Raw genomic sequence first — 16,881 nt, 5'->3', positions numbered from 1 at the left:
GGCTGCCTCCTGATTCACTCTCGCTGTTGGAAAGGTGGGAGAACTTCACTCCAAGCCCACAGCGGGTAAACCGGCACCCTACGGCAACTCCCCAGGTTTGGAGCAAAGCCTGAACCAACAGGCTGGGTTGGGAGAGGTCTTATGGAAACACCTGGTGGCTTTGATGCTGGGAGACTCCAAGTGAGAAGGGAAAAGACCAATGGAGCAGGCTCTGCAGGTTGGGTTCCTGGGAGGGAACCTCTGAGCTGGAACAGCAGGCAGGCAGCGTCTAGGGATGCGCTCAGCATTAGTACCTGAGGGCGAGAGGGAAGGAAGCAGGAGAAGAAGTTGGGCTGCCCTCTGGTCCCAAGGCCTCAGCCAACCCCGTGTGGGAGCTCTGAGGCTGGGATGGCCCTTCAGAGTTTTCCTGAGTTGGGGCAAGGAGACAGGGCATTGTGTCCCCATGTTGACCAGTCATTCTGTCTGGGCTGCTCCAGGAAAGGGGCATGACCTTGGGCAAGGAGCTCCCTTCAGCCAAGTCAATTCCTACTGAGGACTGATGGCCAAGAGCTGTCAGCCAACAACCTTCCCAGATGCTGTGGGGATAAATTCATCAGTCCTGAAGGAGGATCTGGATGGGGGAGCCCAGTTTGCATGACAGATGGAAAGTGGACAGTGCTGTCATTAATGGGAGGAAGTGAGATGGGGATGGGAAACAGAGCTATGCTGTCACCAGGTCACCAACTTGCTACCACTGAAACCCAGTTCATTCTGCAGCCCCCACTGCACAGACTCACCCACATTCACCCAGGCCACGTTCCTCTTGGCTCTTGTCTGACCTGCTGCTCACCCCATCTCCTAGGGTGAAGTGTCTGCAGTGGTTGCTGGCTGCAAAGGCCATCTGGGGTATGCAGCCGAGACGTTAGTGTAGAAATTGGGTCCTAATCCAAGTGTGGTTGCTAGAATAATGAATTTGGAGTTAGGAGGATGGAAACCAAAGACTTCAGAGATGCAAAGGGCTTCGAGACCATTTTGCCCAGTAAGCCACAAAGGGTGGTTCTAAAGTGTGAGGTCTGGGGTGCCATGAAACCCAGCTTTGAGCCATATTCAGCTGTGATGAGCCGTGGGACCTTCCTTCTCAGGTCCCTCAAGAGTATAATGGGATCATAGTTGTCCTACCTCATGGAGTTGTGCCCAAGGCATGTGGTCATGCCTCCATCAGTCTCCATGGTTTGTGCCTGTGACCCTGTGCTGCCCACCCAGCTTCACGATCCACCTGAGATCTAGTTTCAGGATGAAAGTACAGAACATTGGCTGCCTCCACGTTGCAACTTCTCAACAAGCCAGCTGTCAACAGGGTAGTGCCTGAAAGTCAGTGCCAATTTTCTCATCGCTGTCCCTCTGTAGTGTAAAGGATGGGATTCAAGTTTTAATAGTACTCTCCCCTCTGCACAGAACTGAAGTAAATGACATTCACTGTGACTGTTAAAAGAAGCCGGCCGGTGGAGGGGATGGGAGGACAGCAGTAAACGTTTTCCCAAAGTTGGTCCAAGTTTCAGAACAGGCTTATTTGTGAGCTACCTGCTCTTTACAGCTGAGACCACACAGGCCCAGAGAGGTTAGATCTCAGGCTGCACAGACTCTGAGGGCTGAGCTGGGAGGTGTGCTCCGTTTTCTGACTCCCACTCAGGCCTTTTTCCTTCACATCCCACCTGGTTGGGTTCTTCTTGTTGGAGTTTCAGAGAGACCACTGACAACCACAGTTGATGGTGGGCACTATGACCACTTTACCTTAGTTTGGTCCTCCCCCAAGAGGAGACCCAGAGATCAATATCTAGGTGAGAGTCGCTGGCCTGGGAGGTGGTCCCTGGGAGCTTGAGGGAGGGGGAGGTGAGACAGAGAAGCACAGAAAACCAATCACGGTGCCTTTAGGAGCGGGACACTGCTGCGGGAAATTGGCACCCAGTCCTTCCTCGGACCCTCTGGGAGACCACATAGCACACGCCTCAGAATTGTCCCCTCAAGGGCCTGAGGACCTCACTCTTGCTCGTGGGCTGTTGGTTTTCCAGGATTAAGGATCCAGCCTGCATCCTGTCTGCTCGCTCCCTGGCACAGGAGGCCAGGGGAAGAGGTGCAGGAGCTGTCTACAGAGGCCCTCCTGCTGGACCAGGGCTCCCACTTCCTCACACTGTGGCCAACACAGTCCCTTCTCAGGTCGCCTGGGGGCTCGGAGCTGTCCTCCTTCCCCCAGTGCATGCTGTGTCGTTGTGACATGTGGGAGGCCCCACTGGGATCCAACTTGGTAGGAACATGTTCTCCCCACAATAAGGCACACTATGCACAGCTGCTGCCCAGGGCTGGCTCCTGGAGGCTGGAGGACCCCCTTCGAGACCCCAAATGGGCGCGTAGTGCTGTTAATGAACAAGGTGAGCTGGTCTGAGTCTAGGCAACCTGGGCTCCAACAAGCAGGGGTATTTGTTCTTTCGCTTACCTAAGACTCCACATTTAGGGTCTGAGAAGCAGTGGAGGATGGGGAGAGTGTGGGGAAGCCTGTTCCCTCGTCTCAGGTTCTCTGGACCTTGGAAGTCCCCTAAGGACCAGACCATCAGACCCGGCTCCAGAGACCTGATTTTGAAGGTTGTTAGATTGAAGGGCCTGAAGACAAACCACGTGGGTTTCTACTTAGGATAAACTTTCAGAGGTTGAAAGCACCTTTCAGTAACTTGTTTTGAACATGTAGCACATCCATCACGTCATTAGAACTAAAAATATGTAAAAGGGTATTCACTGAGAAGTCTGTCCCATGCCGCATCTATGCGGTCCCCCTTCTCTGTTCTATGATCGCTGGTTCTTGATCATCCTCTCTTAGCTCCTTTATGTATATGCAGGCACATCTTATTCTTTTCTTTATAATGCAAAGATAGCAGACCATAGGCCCTGGTGTCACCTCTTTTTGTTTTTGTTTTTTCTTCACCTAACAGTCTCTTCGGGAGATCTTTCCATCCCAAGCACCTGGCAAGCATGCTCATTTTTTCCCTTTTACAGTTGTGTAGTGGCTCCTCGCATGCATGCACTGTAAGATGTTTAACCATCTCCTGGGGGTGGACATTTGGGTTGTTTCAAATCTTGCTCTTGGAAAAGACGCTACAAAGAATAAGCTTGGACTTAGATCATTTTGCACGTGTGCAAGTGTAGCTTTAAGAGGAAATCCCAGAGGTGAAGTTATTGGGCCCAAAATATATATGATTCTAATTTAGATAGATATTGCCAAATGGTGCTCCTTAGGGGTTGTACTGGTTTATGCTCCCACCAGAGCTTTGAGAGAATCTGCATTCGGGGAGGGTCTGGGTTCCGTGGATGAGTGGAGCAGAGAACTGTGAGATGAAAATAACACTCCTGGACAACTGGGAATGAAAGGATGGATGAGCTGAGCTTAGACCCTGAGGCTCTGAGGAAATGGAGAAAGAAGGATGGAGAGGAGGCCTGAGCCTGGAGAGGAGGGAGGTGAGTCCATCTTACCTTGTGGAGCAAAGCAGGAAACGTCAGAGCGGATATGTTAGCACAGGGTTTTCCAGTCCAAATGGTCTGTTGAGTGGGGAGACTCTTTAGGTGCTGTCTGGATCCAGGAATCCCAGGGTGTGAGGTAGCAGGAGAGGGGCTGGGAGGGAGAGTCTGAGCTGCAGCTGTGGGGGAGGAAGGAAGGGTGTGGCCAGGACCAGGAGGACAGGAAGGGGCCGGGAAGACGTGCCTGCATCCCCTGCTTGGGGCATGGTGGGCGCTTGGAAAATGTCAGAAACACAAACCCAGCAAAGGAGCCTGGACACCATGAAATTCCTCTCCAGAAACCTGAGAAGTGCACCTGTTTGTCCCAGGGCCAAATATGACTGGGACAGAATCCAGTGGGGGTGGGAACAGAGGCATCTGTTGTCTTAAGCATGACCTCAGTCGAATCAGATCCACTCTCTCATCTTATCCCAGTTTTTGCCTTTTAAAAATTCATCTCCAATTCATCACTCAGTCAACAAATATTTATTGTGCATCTGCTATGTGGCAGGCCCTGCTCTGTTCCTGTGGCCCCAACAGTTCAAGGATCACAGTCCCTGCCCTGGAGGATCCGAAACAAGTGCTCCCAAGAATGCGTGATTATCGATGCCCCCAGTGCCATGAAGGAAATGAGGGCCGGGGTCTGCGAGAGGGTGGTCTGGGTAGGCCTCACAGGGAGGTGACATTTAAGCTGAGATCTGCAGAATGGTAGAAAAAGGGAACAGCAACCCAAAGGGAGAAGTGTGTGAAAGGTCTGGAGTTGGAGAAATTTGGGTATTTGAGGAGGTGGAAGAAGGCCAGTGTGGTGGGAGCTCAGGATAAGAGGGATCAAGGTGAGGCAGGGAAGGCAGGTAGGGAGCAGAGCATGCAGGATGGAGAAGCCACACCAAAGGTTCATTGTCTTATTCCAAGTGCTATGGGAAGGCATTAATTAAAGATTTTAAGCAAGGGAAGGATGCAATCAAATTTATGTTTCAAAAAAAAGATTGTTCAGCTGGGGAAAATGGGCCAGAGGGGACACGAGTGACACTGGGGGACCTGGCACATGGGATGGTAGAGTTCACACAAGCCTTCTAGGCCCTGACATCTTACTTTGTGTGAGTGATAAATGACAAATTGGGGGATGATGTCACAGGGTTTCCAAAGCCATCTTGTCCTGGGCAACCCAAAGTCACTCCCTCTCAGCAGGGGGGCCCAGCTGCAGCCCTCAGGCCAGTGTCTCCAGAGGCCAGTCTGGGATCCAGCTGTCGGCAGAGGCAGGAGCTATAGGAACTGTCCCACAGAGGGTGTCGAGGAGCGCAGGACTGTGATGGGTTTACTAGCAAGTGACGGACTGGGATCCAGCCAAGCTGAGTTACGGTGAACCAGATCAATTTGCGGCAGGACTTCTCAGAGATTTGCTTGGAAAGGAGCCTTGTGAGCCTTGAAGAATGTGGCGTATTCCAGGCTTATTTTGAAACTCTATTTTCCGTTGAAGTTTTCTACCAAACTCACTCTGAGAAACTCTGCTCTAAATCGTTCCTGTTTGCTAATGGGCACACTCAGTTCCTTCCTCACATCTCACAACGCTCAGGAACTGGAAAACCATACTGTTTAATTACTGATGGGGAGACGGGTCAGTTCAGTGTCTTAATCCAGATTGTTGAGGGGTCTCAGGTGTTAGTCTGGATCAGCCAGGTAGTGACAGAGAGTAGCTGGGTAGATTTTGGGGTGTCAGCTTCTGTCACCTCTACTGGCCCATGTCTTCCAGAAAATTCCGCCTGTCTGGCTTACTTAGGAATGTCACCATCAGTGGCCATGTTCCCTGAACCCTTTTCTTTTCTCATGATCTCTTATTGGCTTTGGGAGAAATGAGAAGTTGCCTCCCTCGACTAGAAACTCAGGGGCTCTATTCTATGAGGAGGCAACGGGCCTGGCATTTCTGGTCCCCACATCTTCCCTGATGCTCACAGCCAGACCTGCTGAGGCCCATTCGTCTTCCTGGCTCTCTTATGAGCTATGTGGTGCTGTCCTAGCGGTCGTTTCTGCCCACCCCCAACCCCCGCCCTGGTGTTCTGAGCCTGGTAATGTGAAGGAGAAATATCGACAGAGAAGCAAGTCCACAAACGTGTTTCAGAAGGCTATGCTTTTATTCTACATTATTGGTCTGAGAGGGAACAGGGCCAAGATCCCACCTCCACGATCCCACAGGAAGAACAATCAGGAGAATTACGCACATCTACAAGGGGGAGAACTGAGGCCAGATCTTCCTGCGAAGCGGCAGGAAAGACTCAGTCTTAGGCCACGGGAGCCAGGCCGACCTGGTTGTTGGCTCTGTCGAAGACGGTAAAGTACTGGCGGATGAAGACGTCACCCAGGATCCAGAGCTCTCCGCTGCTGGTGTCCAGGTCCACGCCCTCGAAGCCACTGATGCAGCTGTCATCCTCCTGGAGAAAAGGAGGATAAAACAGGAGATGGGACATAGACTCAGAGGTGACAGGCGCTGGGAGATCAGCGTCAATAACTCTAGTCTGCTGCAAGGCACGTCAAGGAGGAGCTTCCTGGCTTGTGTGTGGGGCCTCGGCTCTTCTTAGCCTGGGATCTGCCTGTATGACCTGTTCACTGCACTTGGTTCCAGGGATCCCTAGACATGGTCCAGTGTTTCTGGCAGATTCTCAAACCCTGGCGACAGCATCAGAGCTAAGGGGTTTAGGGGAACTCAGCCTCTGGGAGGATTTTGGAAACCCCAGTGACACAGCCCTTTCTGATTATTCTGATCCTTTCTGGTGGCGAGCTGTCAGTTCTTTTCATTCTCTAGGTCACTGGCCCACAACCTTGGCTGCACATTAGAATCTCCTGGGGAATTTGCACCCACCCGCATTGGTCAGGCCTGACCCCCTACTAATTTATCAGCATCTGTGGGGGAGTGGCTGGGCATCATCCTTCTTGCTGAGTAACATTGACCCACTGGGCAAAATGAGTTTTCCACTTGAAGTTATCATAGAAGGAAGGAGTTGGTCTGTGGCTCATTTGACTTGTTTGTGAAGACTTGTCACTTGGTAGAGACAGTGGGGGCAGGGGTGGATCATAAGCCTTGACCCTATGGAAGTTAGGATCGCCATTGGCCCAACCCTTTGTAGCATTGATGTGGTCGATATCACCTGACTACCCTAACCACACTGAGTGTGGGGAAAGCCATAGATCAGACGAGGAAACTGCAGCTGAGAGAGGTTGCAAATGGCACAGAATCAATGAGCTGGTAACTGAGACCCAGAGTGTGGACTCAGGGGTCCAACTTGAAATCCTCTTCCCATGCCATCAGTGTTTGCTTCCCTTCTCCCATTTGGATGCTGCTTCCAAATTCTCATTCACGCATTTATTTTGAATGCATTGTTTTTCTCTTGTGGCTGTCTAGAGCAGATGCCAGCTTCAGCTTTTGGAAGTGCTCTTTTCTTAGTGAGAGGAGGAGTGTTGGCCACATTCTATGGGACACGTGTAGGTGGGAGGCCAAGAGCCCACTTACCTTTAGGATGTAGGCACTAGGAGGCAGAGGGAACTCGACGCCATTCATGGTGAAGACTATGTCGGGCAGGCTGTCGATGGCTGAGCAGCTGATCACCCCCTGGAAAGAGTGAGGGTTGGAAGGGTTGCCTTCTTTCTGCATGGCGGACCCACCACCTCTGTCTAGGACGGGGCAGTCAAGGCTGGACTTACCTCACCGAGCAAGTCCTTTCTGGCTCCAATGTAGCTCTGGATATTGTTGATGCCAGAGGTTGGGCCAGCCAGCAGAGAGGTGCCAGTGTCAACAATGGCCTGGCAGCCCCCGCTGCAAGCGATGGACTCTCCATTTATGGTGATGCTGGAAGTGAGATGCGTGTAAGGGTCCCCTGAGCCTCCAGGGGGTACATCTCCCCAAGAAGGAACCAAGTGACCTCAGAGGGTCCCTCCTCTCCATCCGTTGGCCAATCCACAAAATTTCAGCTTCTCTCCTTCATGCACTCATTCATTCATGCATTCATTTACTCAACAAATCTTTATTGAGTGTCTACTCTGTGCTAGGCCTGGGAGATGAAATGCCAAACGAGGCAGCCTCACAGTTTCTGACTGCAGGCGGTTTACACTCTAGCTGGAAAGATAAGTTATGACTGAGGAAGAGCCTCATGAATAGGGCACAGGCCAGGGGAACAGAAACAATCCAGGGTGAGGGTGGTGGTGGTGGGGAGCAACCAGGGTGGGTTTCCCAGGGAAACAGACAGCCCGAGGTGGCCAAGGAGATGAAGAGCTGGAGGAGGACGTCCCAGGCAGAGGGGAAGGCAGGCAAGGAGGGATGGACATGAGAGGAGCAGGGGCGGGAGTGGGAGGAACCGATGAAGTTTTAGCACGGCTGGGGCAGATGTGAGCGGACAGAGTATCCCGGTTTGCCCAGGACTGTCCCGGTTTTAGAACTGAAAGTCTTGAATGCCAGGAAACTGCTCACTCCGGGGCAAACCTGGAGTCACCCTAGCAGGTCAGTCAGGGGAGGAACAGCAGAGGAATGAGGCTGCATGGAGGAAGAGCGGGCCCATAAGTGGAAGTGTGGAAAGAATGGGCTGAAACAACTTCTCAGCCATTTTGCCCTGTCCAGAGACTGAAAGTGACATTTTTTCTGGCGTGGGAGGAGTGTGTGCCTGTTGTTAGTTCCCCTAAATGCCAAGACGTGTGGACTGGTGGGTCTCAGCTCTTTGCAGGGATGCTGGTGTCGTGTCTCTGTGAGAACAGGGAAAGTGGCTGCCTCATTCTTGCAGAGCATCTGGGGTCCCAGACAGCTCTCCTCATCCAGGGAGGGGCCTTTCTTGGGGTCTCTCTTGGTTAGCCAACTTCCACCTTCTCCTCCTGGGGTACATTTCCCTCTCTGGTTGTTCCAGGGGGATTCTGGGAAGCTTAGTCAACTCAGAGTCTATAAAGAAATGAGATCTGGGGCCCACGCCAGGACAGTGCCCATCCATGGAGATCTCACCTGTCCACGGCGATCTGCCAGTAACCCTCAGTGGTAACAGGGACCCAGTGCAGGCTTCCAGTGTAGTAGGAAGAATCTATGCCACCGAACATCACCACACTGCCACTCTCGTCATCGCTGTTGAAAGTGGGGGGAAAAGACAGGAATTCACTCATTCAGCTGAACATCTGCTATGTGCATCCTAAGAGCTCCCCTTGACTGGGCTCTTGCCAGTGCCAGGAGCTGTGCTGAGTGTGACGGACAGGGTTTCTTAATCCTCACATCAACACCCAAACAGTGGTCACTATTATTATTATTTCTGCTAGACAGTGAGGAATCTCAGGCTCATAGAAGTGAGGCGATGTGCCCAAGGTCACACAGCCCGGGAGTGCCAGAACCAAGATTAGAACCCAGGTCTTTCTAGTTCCAGAGTTGTGGTTCCACCACATCCTCACTCTTGTTGCTGTGGGGACCGCAAGAGAAGTGAATGTGGGACAGTGTTTGCTCTTGAGGACTTGACAGTAGAGTTCCCTGGTTCTCAGCCAGGGGCACCTTTGCCCCCAGGGGACATTTGCCAAGGTCTGGGGACATTTTTCATTGTCATGATTGGGTTGGGGTAGGAAGTGCCACTGGTGTCTAGTACATAGAGGCCATGCAGCCTGCTCAACATCCTACAATACACAGGACAGCCCCCAACAGCAAGGCATTGTGTGTTCAAAATGTCCATAGCGCTGAGACTGAGAAACCCTGATCTAGTTGAGAAGGTAAGATGGCCCCATGGAATCTCTAAGTCCCATAAAGGCAGAGATGTTTAGGAGCCGACTTGAATATTAAGTGACCAAGAGGAGAAATGGGCCCTCTATTTGTAATTTACTCCTGTTGTAAATTTTCTCATTGTTACCAGAATATTCATTTTTCTGAATCTCTGCAGTTTCAGGTTAGATTGGGAAGCAAATGTGTATGATGATAAATTAATCACCAAAGAAGTGGCTGCAGATACAATAGTCCCCACTCACTTCACCCCACATCAACTTTCCTGTTTTCCTGACAGTAAGTACAACGCGACTCAATGAGTTTACAGTAGAAGAATGAACAACTAAAGAAACGGATCAACAATGACAATGGCTTCAAAAGAGAAGGAGGACTGAGGGGTTGGTGGGCAGAGCTGAGAGTCTCGGGAAACTGACGACACCCTCAGAAACTCCTGTGTAACCTCGACTCAACCAAAACCAACACTGGTTTATTCTTTATTTGTTCTTAGGATTAACTCATAGCCGCAACTGGAACCTAGATTTTGTTAGCAAATGACCTAAACTATCTTTCGTCGTTTGGATGTTCCATTGTTTAAGATATAAGTCACCATCAAATATTCTTTTCATTGCTATGGAATTTTGCTTAGGAATCCTTATCTATAGTGGATTCATTTTAAATGGTGGTCTTTTGGGGCCAACGATGAAGGGACTAGGGTTAGAAAGCAAATGGCTAATGACATTTGATTTGTATAAGTCAGGGTGGCAAAGACTCAGCTGGTAAATGAGATGACGAAGACAGGTCATCACAGAGAGATGTGACACCATTCTCTCCAAAGCCACGCCTCTCAAGACTTAGACACGGACCCTTCAAATCCCTTGCTGGCTGAGACCCTCTTTACCCCACCCAGCACCGTATAGCCCTCTGCTGGGCCAGGTGACCATGACCTCCCTGCCCGACTTACGAGCTCAGGTAGACAGAGAAGAGGTCTTGGGAAACCAGACCCTGGTCCCATATGTTGTCAAAGACGGGTGTGGCCCCAGAGGCGGAGATGCTGGGGTAGCCGAGACCCAGGATGCCGTCAAAGGGAGCCAAGAAGAGGAAGAAGCCAGGCTCCTTCTCGCTCAGGCCGAAGATCTGGTTGGTGTCCTCGATGCCTCCGACCTGAGTGGGGGAACCAAGATGTTCACAACCAGCTTGTGTTGACTGAGCACTGCGGGACATCAGCCCTGGGCACAGAGTGTCCCTGGTTCATCTCATGTAGGACTTGGCTTCTTGGGCATCAGGCTGGAAGGAGGGGAGAGGGATGGTCTCTGGGAATGTTTGTTATTCTGCTGGATTAACCATTGCAGCTGATCTCCAGATGGCCACAGTCTGCAACTTGGTGTGAGAATTTGCTGCAGAACAGCCGGGCCCTGTGTGTTCCTGTTTCTGATGATCAGATGCAAAGCTGAACCCAGGTAAATCAGAGCCCTTGACCCCTGCCACACCCTGGAAGGGGGGACGAATGTAGAGATTCTGTGACTTGATGGGGGCTGCAGGTGGAGGGAAGAGAAAGAGGAGGAGGTGCTAAAAGAGAAATGAGCCTTTTCCTACCTTCTCCCCCAACTGCATAGCACTCAGCTTGGGTGGGGCTGAGGTTGGCTGTTGGCTCCAGGCATCCCACCCCTTACCTGCTACTGTCCCACCTAGAAATGTCTGTCACATCTCTTCCAATTCCGCATCCTGCTCCCCCAAATCAAGTTACTTTGGCGATCACTGAGACCCCTATTGCCTGAATGAGCTCATTATGGGGGTTACACTTTGGCTCCCACAGTCCCCAGAAACTGGCCGTAGGACTGGCAGGAGGAGGTGGTGAGCCAGCAGGTTCTCACCCTGACAGTGTCGTATCCGAGGATGCCTGTCATGCTGCCGGTGCCGTAGGTGATGGAGATCGACTCACTGGTGGCCTGGTAGGTGGAGGACTTCTCAGGGTTGAAGCGCTTGTGGTCATCTGTGATGGTAAGAAATGACATCGTCAACCTCCAAAACCCAAGCAAGAATCATGGCTGGAGATGTCTTTCTAGGGTGGGCTCCCATGGTTCTGGGTGGAGCTTTGGAAGAGAAAGGTGACCTTTCCCCAGATGTTGGAGCCCAAGCATCTGCATGTTCCATTCCTGCCTGGTTGGACCAGGTGGGACCATCTGCCTGATGGAAGGTCCCCAGCCAACCCCATCGTCCTCCGAAGAACCCCAGGCAAACACTGAGCAGAGCAGGCCCATGGCTGCCCATGGCGATGAGACCCTTCACAGAGCACTGTAAACAGCCCATGACACAGCTACACTGTCACGGTCACAGCCCTACAATGTTACAGTTCAAATTATGAAGGGGAGGATTCCAGGGGCTCCTCCTCTGAATTAAAAGTCAAGTTAACATGCTGGAAGAGGAAGGAACTTGAAACGCGTCCATGACTCCCAATGACAAACTCTCTTCCTTAGCAAACCAATGATTTTTTTAAATAAGCGAGATCACAACTCAGCTCATTCTTATGAGTCACTTTCTCATGTCAAGCTCTTGTCCCAGATGGCTATCTCTTAGCCCTTTAACCCCATCTCCCCTTGGGCCCCCCTTACTCCCCTAGGCTGTGGTTGTTCAGGAGACCTGCTCTCTGCCATTGGACTGAACCCCTTGGTGGCAGGGACCATGTGTGATTCTCCCTCTGTCCCCAGGGCTCCTAACCCTTGGTGGACACATAGGTGCTTGGGAAATGTCTGTTGAGGGAATCCCTGAGTGACTCCAGCAGGCTTGAAATTGGACCTATTTGAAGCCCCTGAGCGTTCAGGCCTCCCAGGTCAGTGGGCGCTGGGGTCCCGGGCAGGGCCAGGCACTCACAGCAGGCGAGACTGGAGCAGTAGGTCGAGGGCACCCACAGGTTGGAGGAGCCGGTGTCAAAGATGACGGTGAACTCCTGAGGGGGAGTTCCGATGCTGATGGTGCCGAAGTACTCCTCCTGTGGGGTGGGGACAGCACAGGTCACTCCCCATCCTGGGAGCCCCCCAGGGAGCAGGGCCTTGTGGGGCTTCTCCTCAGCTCCTCACCCTCACTGCTCTCCTTGCCTTTCTCTCCCTGTCCAATGCAGCCATCCTTCAAGGCTCCACCTGGCCTCCCCTCCTCCTTGATGTCTTCCCTGATTGCGTCCCTGTTACCCTCTGTCTGTTTCTTCTAAGCACCATTAACGCCTAATAATCTGCTGTCCCCTCTTCAGCTCTCCTCTTAATGTCTTAGTCGTGCCACCCTGGAGAACACACCATCTCAGACGACAGTGGGTAACCTGATAGCAGCCAGCAGAGTAAATGCTCAAAGGCTCAATCAGTAAATTGTCGATCAGGAGATAAAGAAGTCACCCAAAGATGGAAACCCCTGGATATATCCTGTTCCTAAATCGAGGTGTGTACAAGGTGTTTTGAGGAGGGGCGTGGTCAGGATTTTTATTCTTAGTGGCAGCCCTGTCTCCCTTGCCAGCAGTTCTAGCCACGCTGGTCTGGCTCTTCTTTGATGATGACAAGCTTGTTCTCATCTCAGGGGCTTTGCACTTGCTATTCCTGTGCTAGGAAAATGTTTCTTCTGCATCTTTTCTTGATCTGCTCCTTCTCAAACATTCAGAGCTCTAGTCAAAGATCACCTCCACCAAGAGGCCCTCCCTGACCACTTCATCTAAATTTGTGCTTCCTCCATTCTTCTTCCTGTTACTCTATTTAATTAAGTTTCCTTTTCATCACTTTTCGTTACATGGCGTTATCTTGCATACTTATTTATTTGTGTCTTATTTGCCTTCTCCTCTAGAATAAAGCTCCAGGAACTTTGTTTCTTCATCACTGTTTTCTCAGCTTCGTGCACAGACCCTCTGGCACATAGTAGATGCTTCCTAAATATTTGCTAAGTGAATAAACGGACTGACTTTACCAAACTGTTACCAAGACCCAGGCCCTGTGCTAAGCCTCCAAAAAAACATTATTGCATTAATTACTCGCAACAGGCCTCTGATGGTAGACGTTCGTGGTCCTGCTTGACCGACAAGGAAACTGAGGCTTGCTCTGAGAATTGAAATGACTTGCCCAAAGTCACGTAGCTTGGAACTATTAGAGAACAGATTTGCACCCGGTCTGGCAGATTTCACAGGCTAAGCTCTTAACGACAGGCAACATTGCTTCCTACCGTGGGCTCTGTGCCCTCACACAGGGGACACACAATATCTACTGAAAGGCAGGGCGTTGCTGTTGGGTCCCAAATAGAACAGTGAGTCGTCTTCCTGAAACTCCACACTGATCATGTCAACCCCCCTGGTTAAGACGATTCAGTGACAATGAGGACAAAGACCCTCATCAGAGACTCTGATCTGGCTCCACCCACCAACCCCACAGTCCTCACTCTGCACCTCCCTTCCTCCCTCTCTGCTCTCTCTGAACGCTGGCCTCCTTTCCTCAAATGCACTCTGCTCCCTGCTGTCCCAGGGTCTGGCAGAAGCCATCTTTCTCTCCGGGACTCTTTCCTGTCCTCTCCAACCCCCACTTCTCCTTCTTTGCCCTGGGGAGTCGTCCCTGTCCACCACATACATCCCTCTCACAGTGTCACCTTCACTGCGTAGCCCTTGGCCTGGCTGTACTTTTCATTGATGATGAGGCTCAGTGGTGATGGTCTCTCCCTACTAGACTGTGAGCCCCATGAGGGCAGGGGCTGTGCCTGGTTTTGTTCCCAGCTGCTTTGCCTGGGTGAAGCACAGTGCCTGGCACATAAGGAGGTGCTCTGCATATATAAACCCTGAATGAATCAATGAGAGCAACATCTCTGACTGTGAGTTTTACTGCCTTTCCTGTGCCTCTGAGATCCAGAGAGCAGACCCTTGGGTTACTTCCTGGGGGCTCAGAGCTCTGGTGGATCCTCCAAGAATCCTTGGGACCCCTCTCTCCTCTGGGCCAAGTCCTTAGTGCTGCCCCCACCACCCTGCCTGCCCATGCACTCACATCCAGGTAGTTCTCCAGGGGCTCTGAGTCCACCAGGGTGGCGGCCTCCTTGGGGAAGAACTTGCTGGCTGGGTTGGGGGTATGCTTCTTCAAGAATTCCTCCAGCAGGCCATGCTCGATCAGGTTCTGCCTCAAGGACTTCTTTCTGACAAGCGGAACCCTGTGGCAGAGCATTAGCAAATGGCATGGCATGGAGGAGGAAGTGTAATTGGGAAAGGAGTCTGCTCACAGGGTGCTCTGGAAGGCCCCGAAGGTAAAGGAAGCTGGTCCAAGAGAGGGAGAAGGAAGGAAGTCATTAGGGAAAACGCTCCCATTTTTTCTACCCTATTTCAAAGAGGTTCAGTGGTTGCCTGAAGTTGCCTGGCCCAGTGATGCAGCTGGGTACCGAACGCAGGCTGGAATTGAGGTCCAGGGCTGTTCATCAAATTGGCAGTGCAGCCTCCACAAAACGACAGAGAGAGACTGGAAAGGAGACTCAAGATGGTGGAAGAGAGTGAGGAGTTGTATGAAAGAAGAAGGTAAGAAGAAAAAGTTGGGGAGGAAAGGAAGACAGCATGACAGGCAGTGAAGGGAAGCAGCCCCTTGGAAGCTGTTCTTCGCGCCTTTTGTCCCCCAGACTCACTTGTAGATAAGGCACTCAGAGAGCGCCACCAAGCTGAGCAGCAGCAGCCACTTCATGGTTCTTCCTGGGTCCCAAGTCTCCAGAGAAGGGAAGACGGAGGAAGGCGTACAGCAGAGGCCGGAGCTGCTCCTTATATACAGCACAAGTCCTCAGGAACCTGCCTTATCAGCCTCCAAGTGTCACCCATTATCCTAACTCCAAACATAAAGGTTACCGATAAGATTGTCCCTACCCCTGTGCCATGTTCTGAGAGGTTTCCATTTGGGCAGCTTTCCATTGTAACCACATCCCACGATTAGGATGCACCTGCATAGAGAACAAGCCATGAAGTTGTGGCTTATTTCTCAAATCACAAACACGGCCTGGGTTAAAACTTGACAAGCAGAATAGTTGACAAAATTGGTCTAACGTGCACTTAACACAGAATGGGTGTCAAAGGAGCTCAGTGTACCCCGATTTGTCCTGGTGGGACAGATGCTGGGGTTCTTGGAGAGCAGCTCCCCACTTAGCCATGGGCCGTGTTCCTGTAGCTGCTAACCCAGAGGACATATATGGGTCAGTGGTTTGGTACTCAGAAAGCATTTTCCCACAGAAATATCATTTTGTGGGTTGTTGGGTGTGTAACTAGCCTATAGGCCTTATTATGCTCTTGCATAACATTGTGCTCATTACAATGGGCCGAGTCTTGGGACAGTGGTGCATGCAGTACAGAGGAAGAGGAGGGAGCGAAGAAAGCAGAAGAATGCTGCCTTCCTTTCCTGGAGGAAGCACACTTGAAAGAGGCTGGTTTTGTCCTTGGAATCTGTGCCCCTCACTTTCTGCATCCCTTCTCTTCCTACTGCCCCTCTCCCACACTCTCAGGTATCTAGAAGCCTCCACCTTTGAGACCCCAGCTGGGTCTGAATCTCCCAGGGGCTCCATGTTTAAAACTTGGCTGCATCAACTGCAATGGAGCAAAGCAATCTGGGCAAATTCAGATGAGTGGGTGAATGACTTAGAAAGGTTGTCTTCTTAAAAGAAGATGCTTACCAAGCCAATGGATTCTCTACTTTATGGAGTGCATTCAGTGAACAAAGTGGAGTGAAAACTGATTGAGGAATTGTGGAGGAGGGGGATAGGTGGGCAGGAGGTCACCAGGAGACAGCCAGCCGTATCTGCAGGTCTTGTTCTGAAATCAGATTCCGTGGGCCGTCCCTGGTTTTTCCAACATCAGGAGACACAGATTCTATAAAAGTTTCAAATTTCCCCCAGCGCTCTGGGTGAGCATGGAAGGGTGGGCAGTGTGGATCAAGTTCAGGACCAGTGGTGGTCAGTACGAAGCACATTTGTATTTCAAACTCACCTGATAAAGCATCCTTTTGCCCCAAACCTGGATCTTGCCCTGTATTTTCCACCTTCACATCTTTTGGTGCCTGCTTCTTTACTTTCTTTTCTTCCTCCTTGAGCATTTCTCCTTGATCTACACTCTCAGCTTTGGGTTGATCTCAACTCCTCTATGGATGAGCTGATGGTCCTGAAAACTTCTGCTTAAGTCCAGAAGCAGTAGATTGAGACCCCTGTCTCCAGGCCACCACTGCATCGGTGGTAAGGAGGGACATCTGCTGGGGGGTGGGCGTCAGGGTCTTCAAAGGTCATTGGTGCCTTACGCTGGGCGTGGGTACGTGGGTGCTCATCATTATTTTCTTCAGTGTATGTATATGTTCTACATGTCTTAAACCACTCATAAGAATTTTTTATAGAAAGAAAGAAGGACAGAGTCTTTTGTGTGTAGCTTTCAAGTTGGAAATGAAGGGAAGTCTTGTTGGGGGCATAGGGTGAGTCAGGGGCCCTCAGGATGAGATGTGGGGCGTGAACCATGAAGAACATGATGTGGGTGGCCTTCATCTTTTGTCTCCCTCCATGAATTGTATGGTGCATGGAAGTGTTCAACACAGTGTTTAATTAATGCCATGTAGGCTTGCCTTAGTTAAGAGCAGCTTGGGAATGTGGCTCAGAGTAGGGTCACAATTCCATAATTAGTCGTTCTTGCCATT

At 51.1% G+C, this 16,881-nt stretch overlaps 1 protein-coding gene across 1 annotated transcript; it reads right to left on the bottom strand.

Moving 5' to 3' along the window:
- Nucleotides 1–5,798: 5,798 nt before the first annotated feature.
- On the bottom strand, nt 5,799–14,904 carry LOC103542133 (pepsin II-4-like). The gene is made up of 9 exons (XM_070566105.1): nt 14,849–14,904; nt 14,227–14,371; nt 12,098–12,215; nt 11,101–11,219; nt 10,191–10,390; nt 8,498–8,614; nt 7,216–7,360; nt 7,025–7,123; nt 5,799–5,948 (listed from the first exon to the last, which is right to left on the bottom strand). Exons 1-9 carry the CDS (start codon nt 14,902–14,904, stop codon nt 5,799–5,801), a joined length of 1,149 nt encoding a protein of 382 aa, XP_070422206.1.
- Between the last annotated feature and the right edge of the window lie 1,977 nt (nt 14,905–16,881).

The sequence above is a fragment of the Equus przewalskii genome, chromosome 11, assembly GCF_037783145.1.
Source record: "Equus przewalskii isolate Varuska chromosome 11, EquPr2, whole genome shotgun sequence".
Taxonomy (NCBI): domain Eukaryota; kingdom Metazoa; phylum Chordata; class Mammalia; order Perissodactyla; family Equidae; genus Equus; species Equus przewalskii.
The sequence above is the reverse complement of the archived record's forward strand: the minus strand, read 5'-3'. Positions and strand labels throughout refer to the sequence as shown.

Bases quoted from the DNA above. Each gene is read 5' to 3' on its own strand.
- LOC103542133 (XM_070566105.1), bottom strand. From the start codon at position 14,904: ATGAAGTGGCTGCTGCTGCTCAGCTTGGTGGCGCTCTCTGAGTGCCTT. The intron at 10,391-11,100 runs GTGAGAACCTGC...TCCCCCACTCAG, and splicing joins TCGGATACGACACTGTCAGG to GTCGGAGGCATCGAGGACAC. The intron at 7,124-7,215 runs GTAAGTCCAGCC...CACTCTTTCCAG, and splicing joins GAAAGGACTTGCTCGGTGAG to GGGGTGATCAGCTGCTCAGC.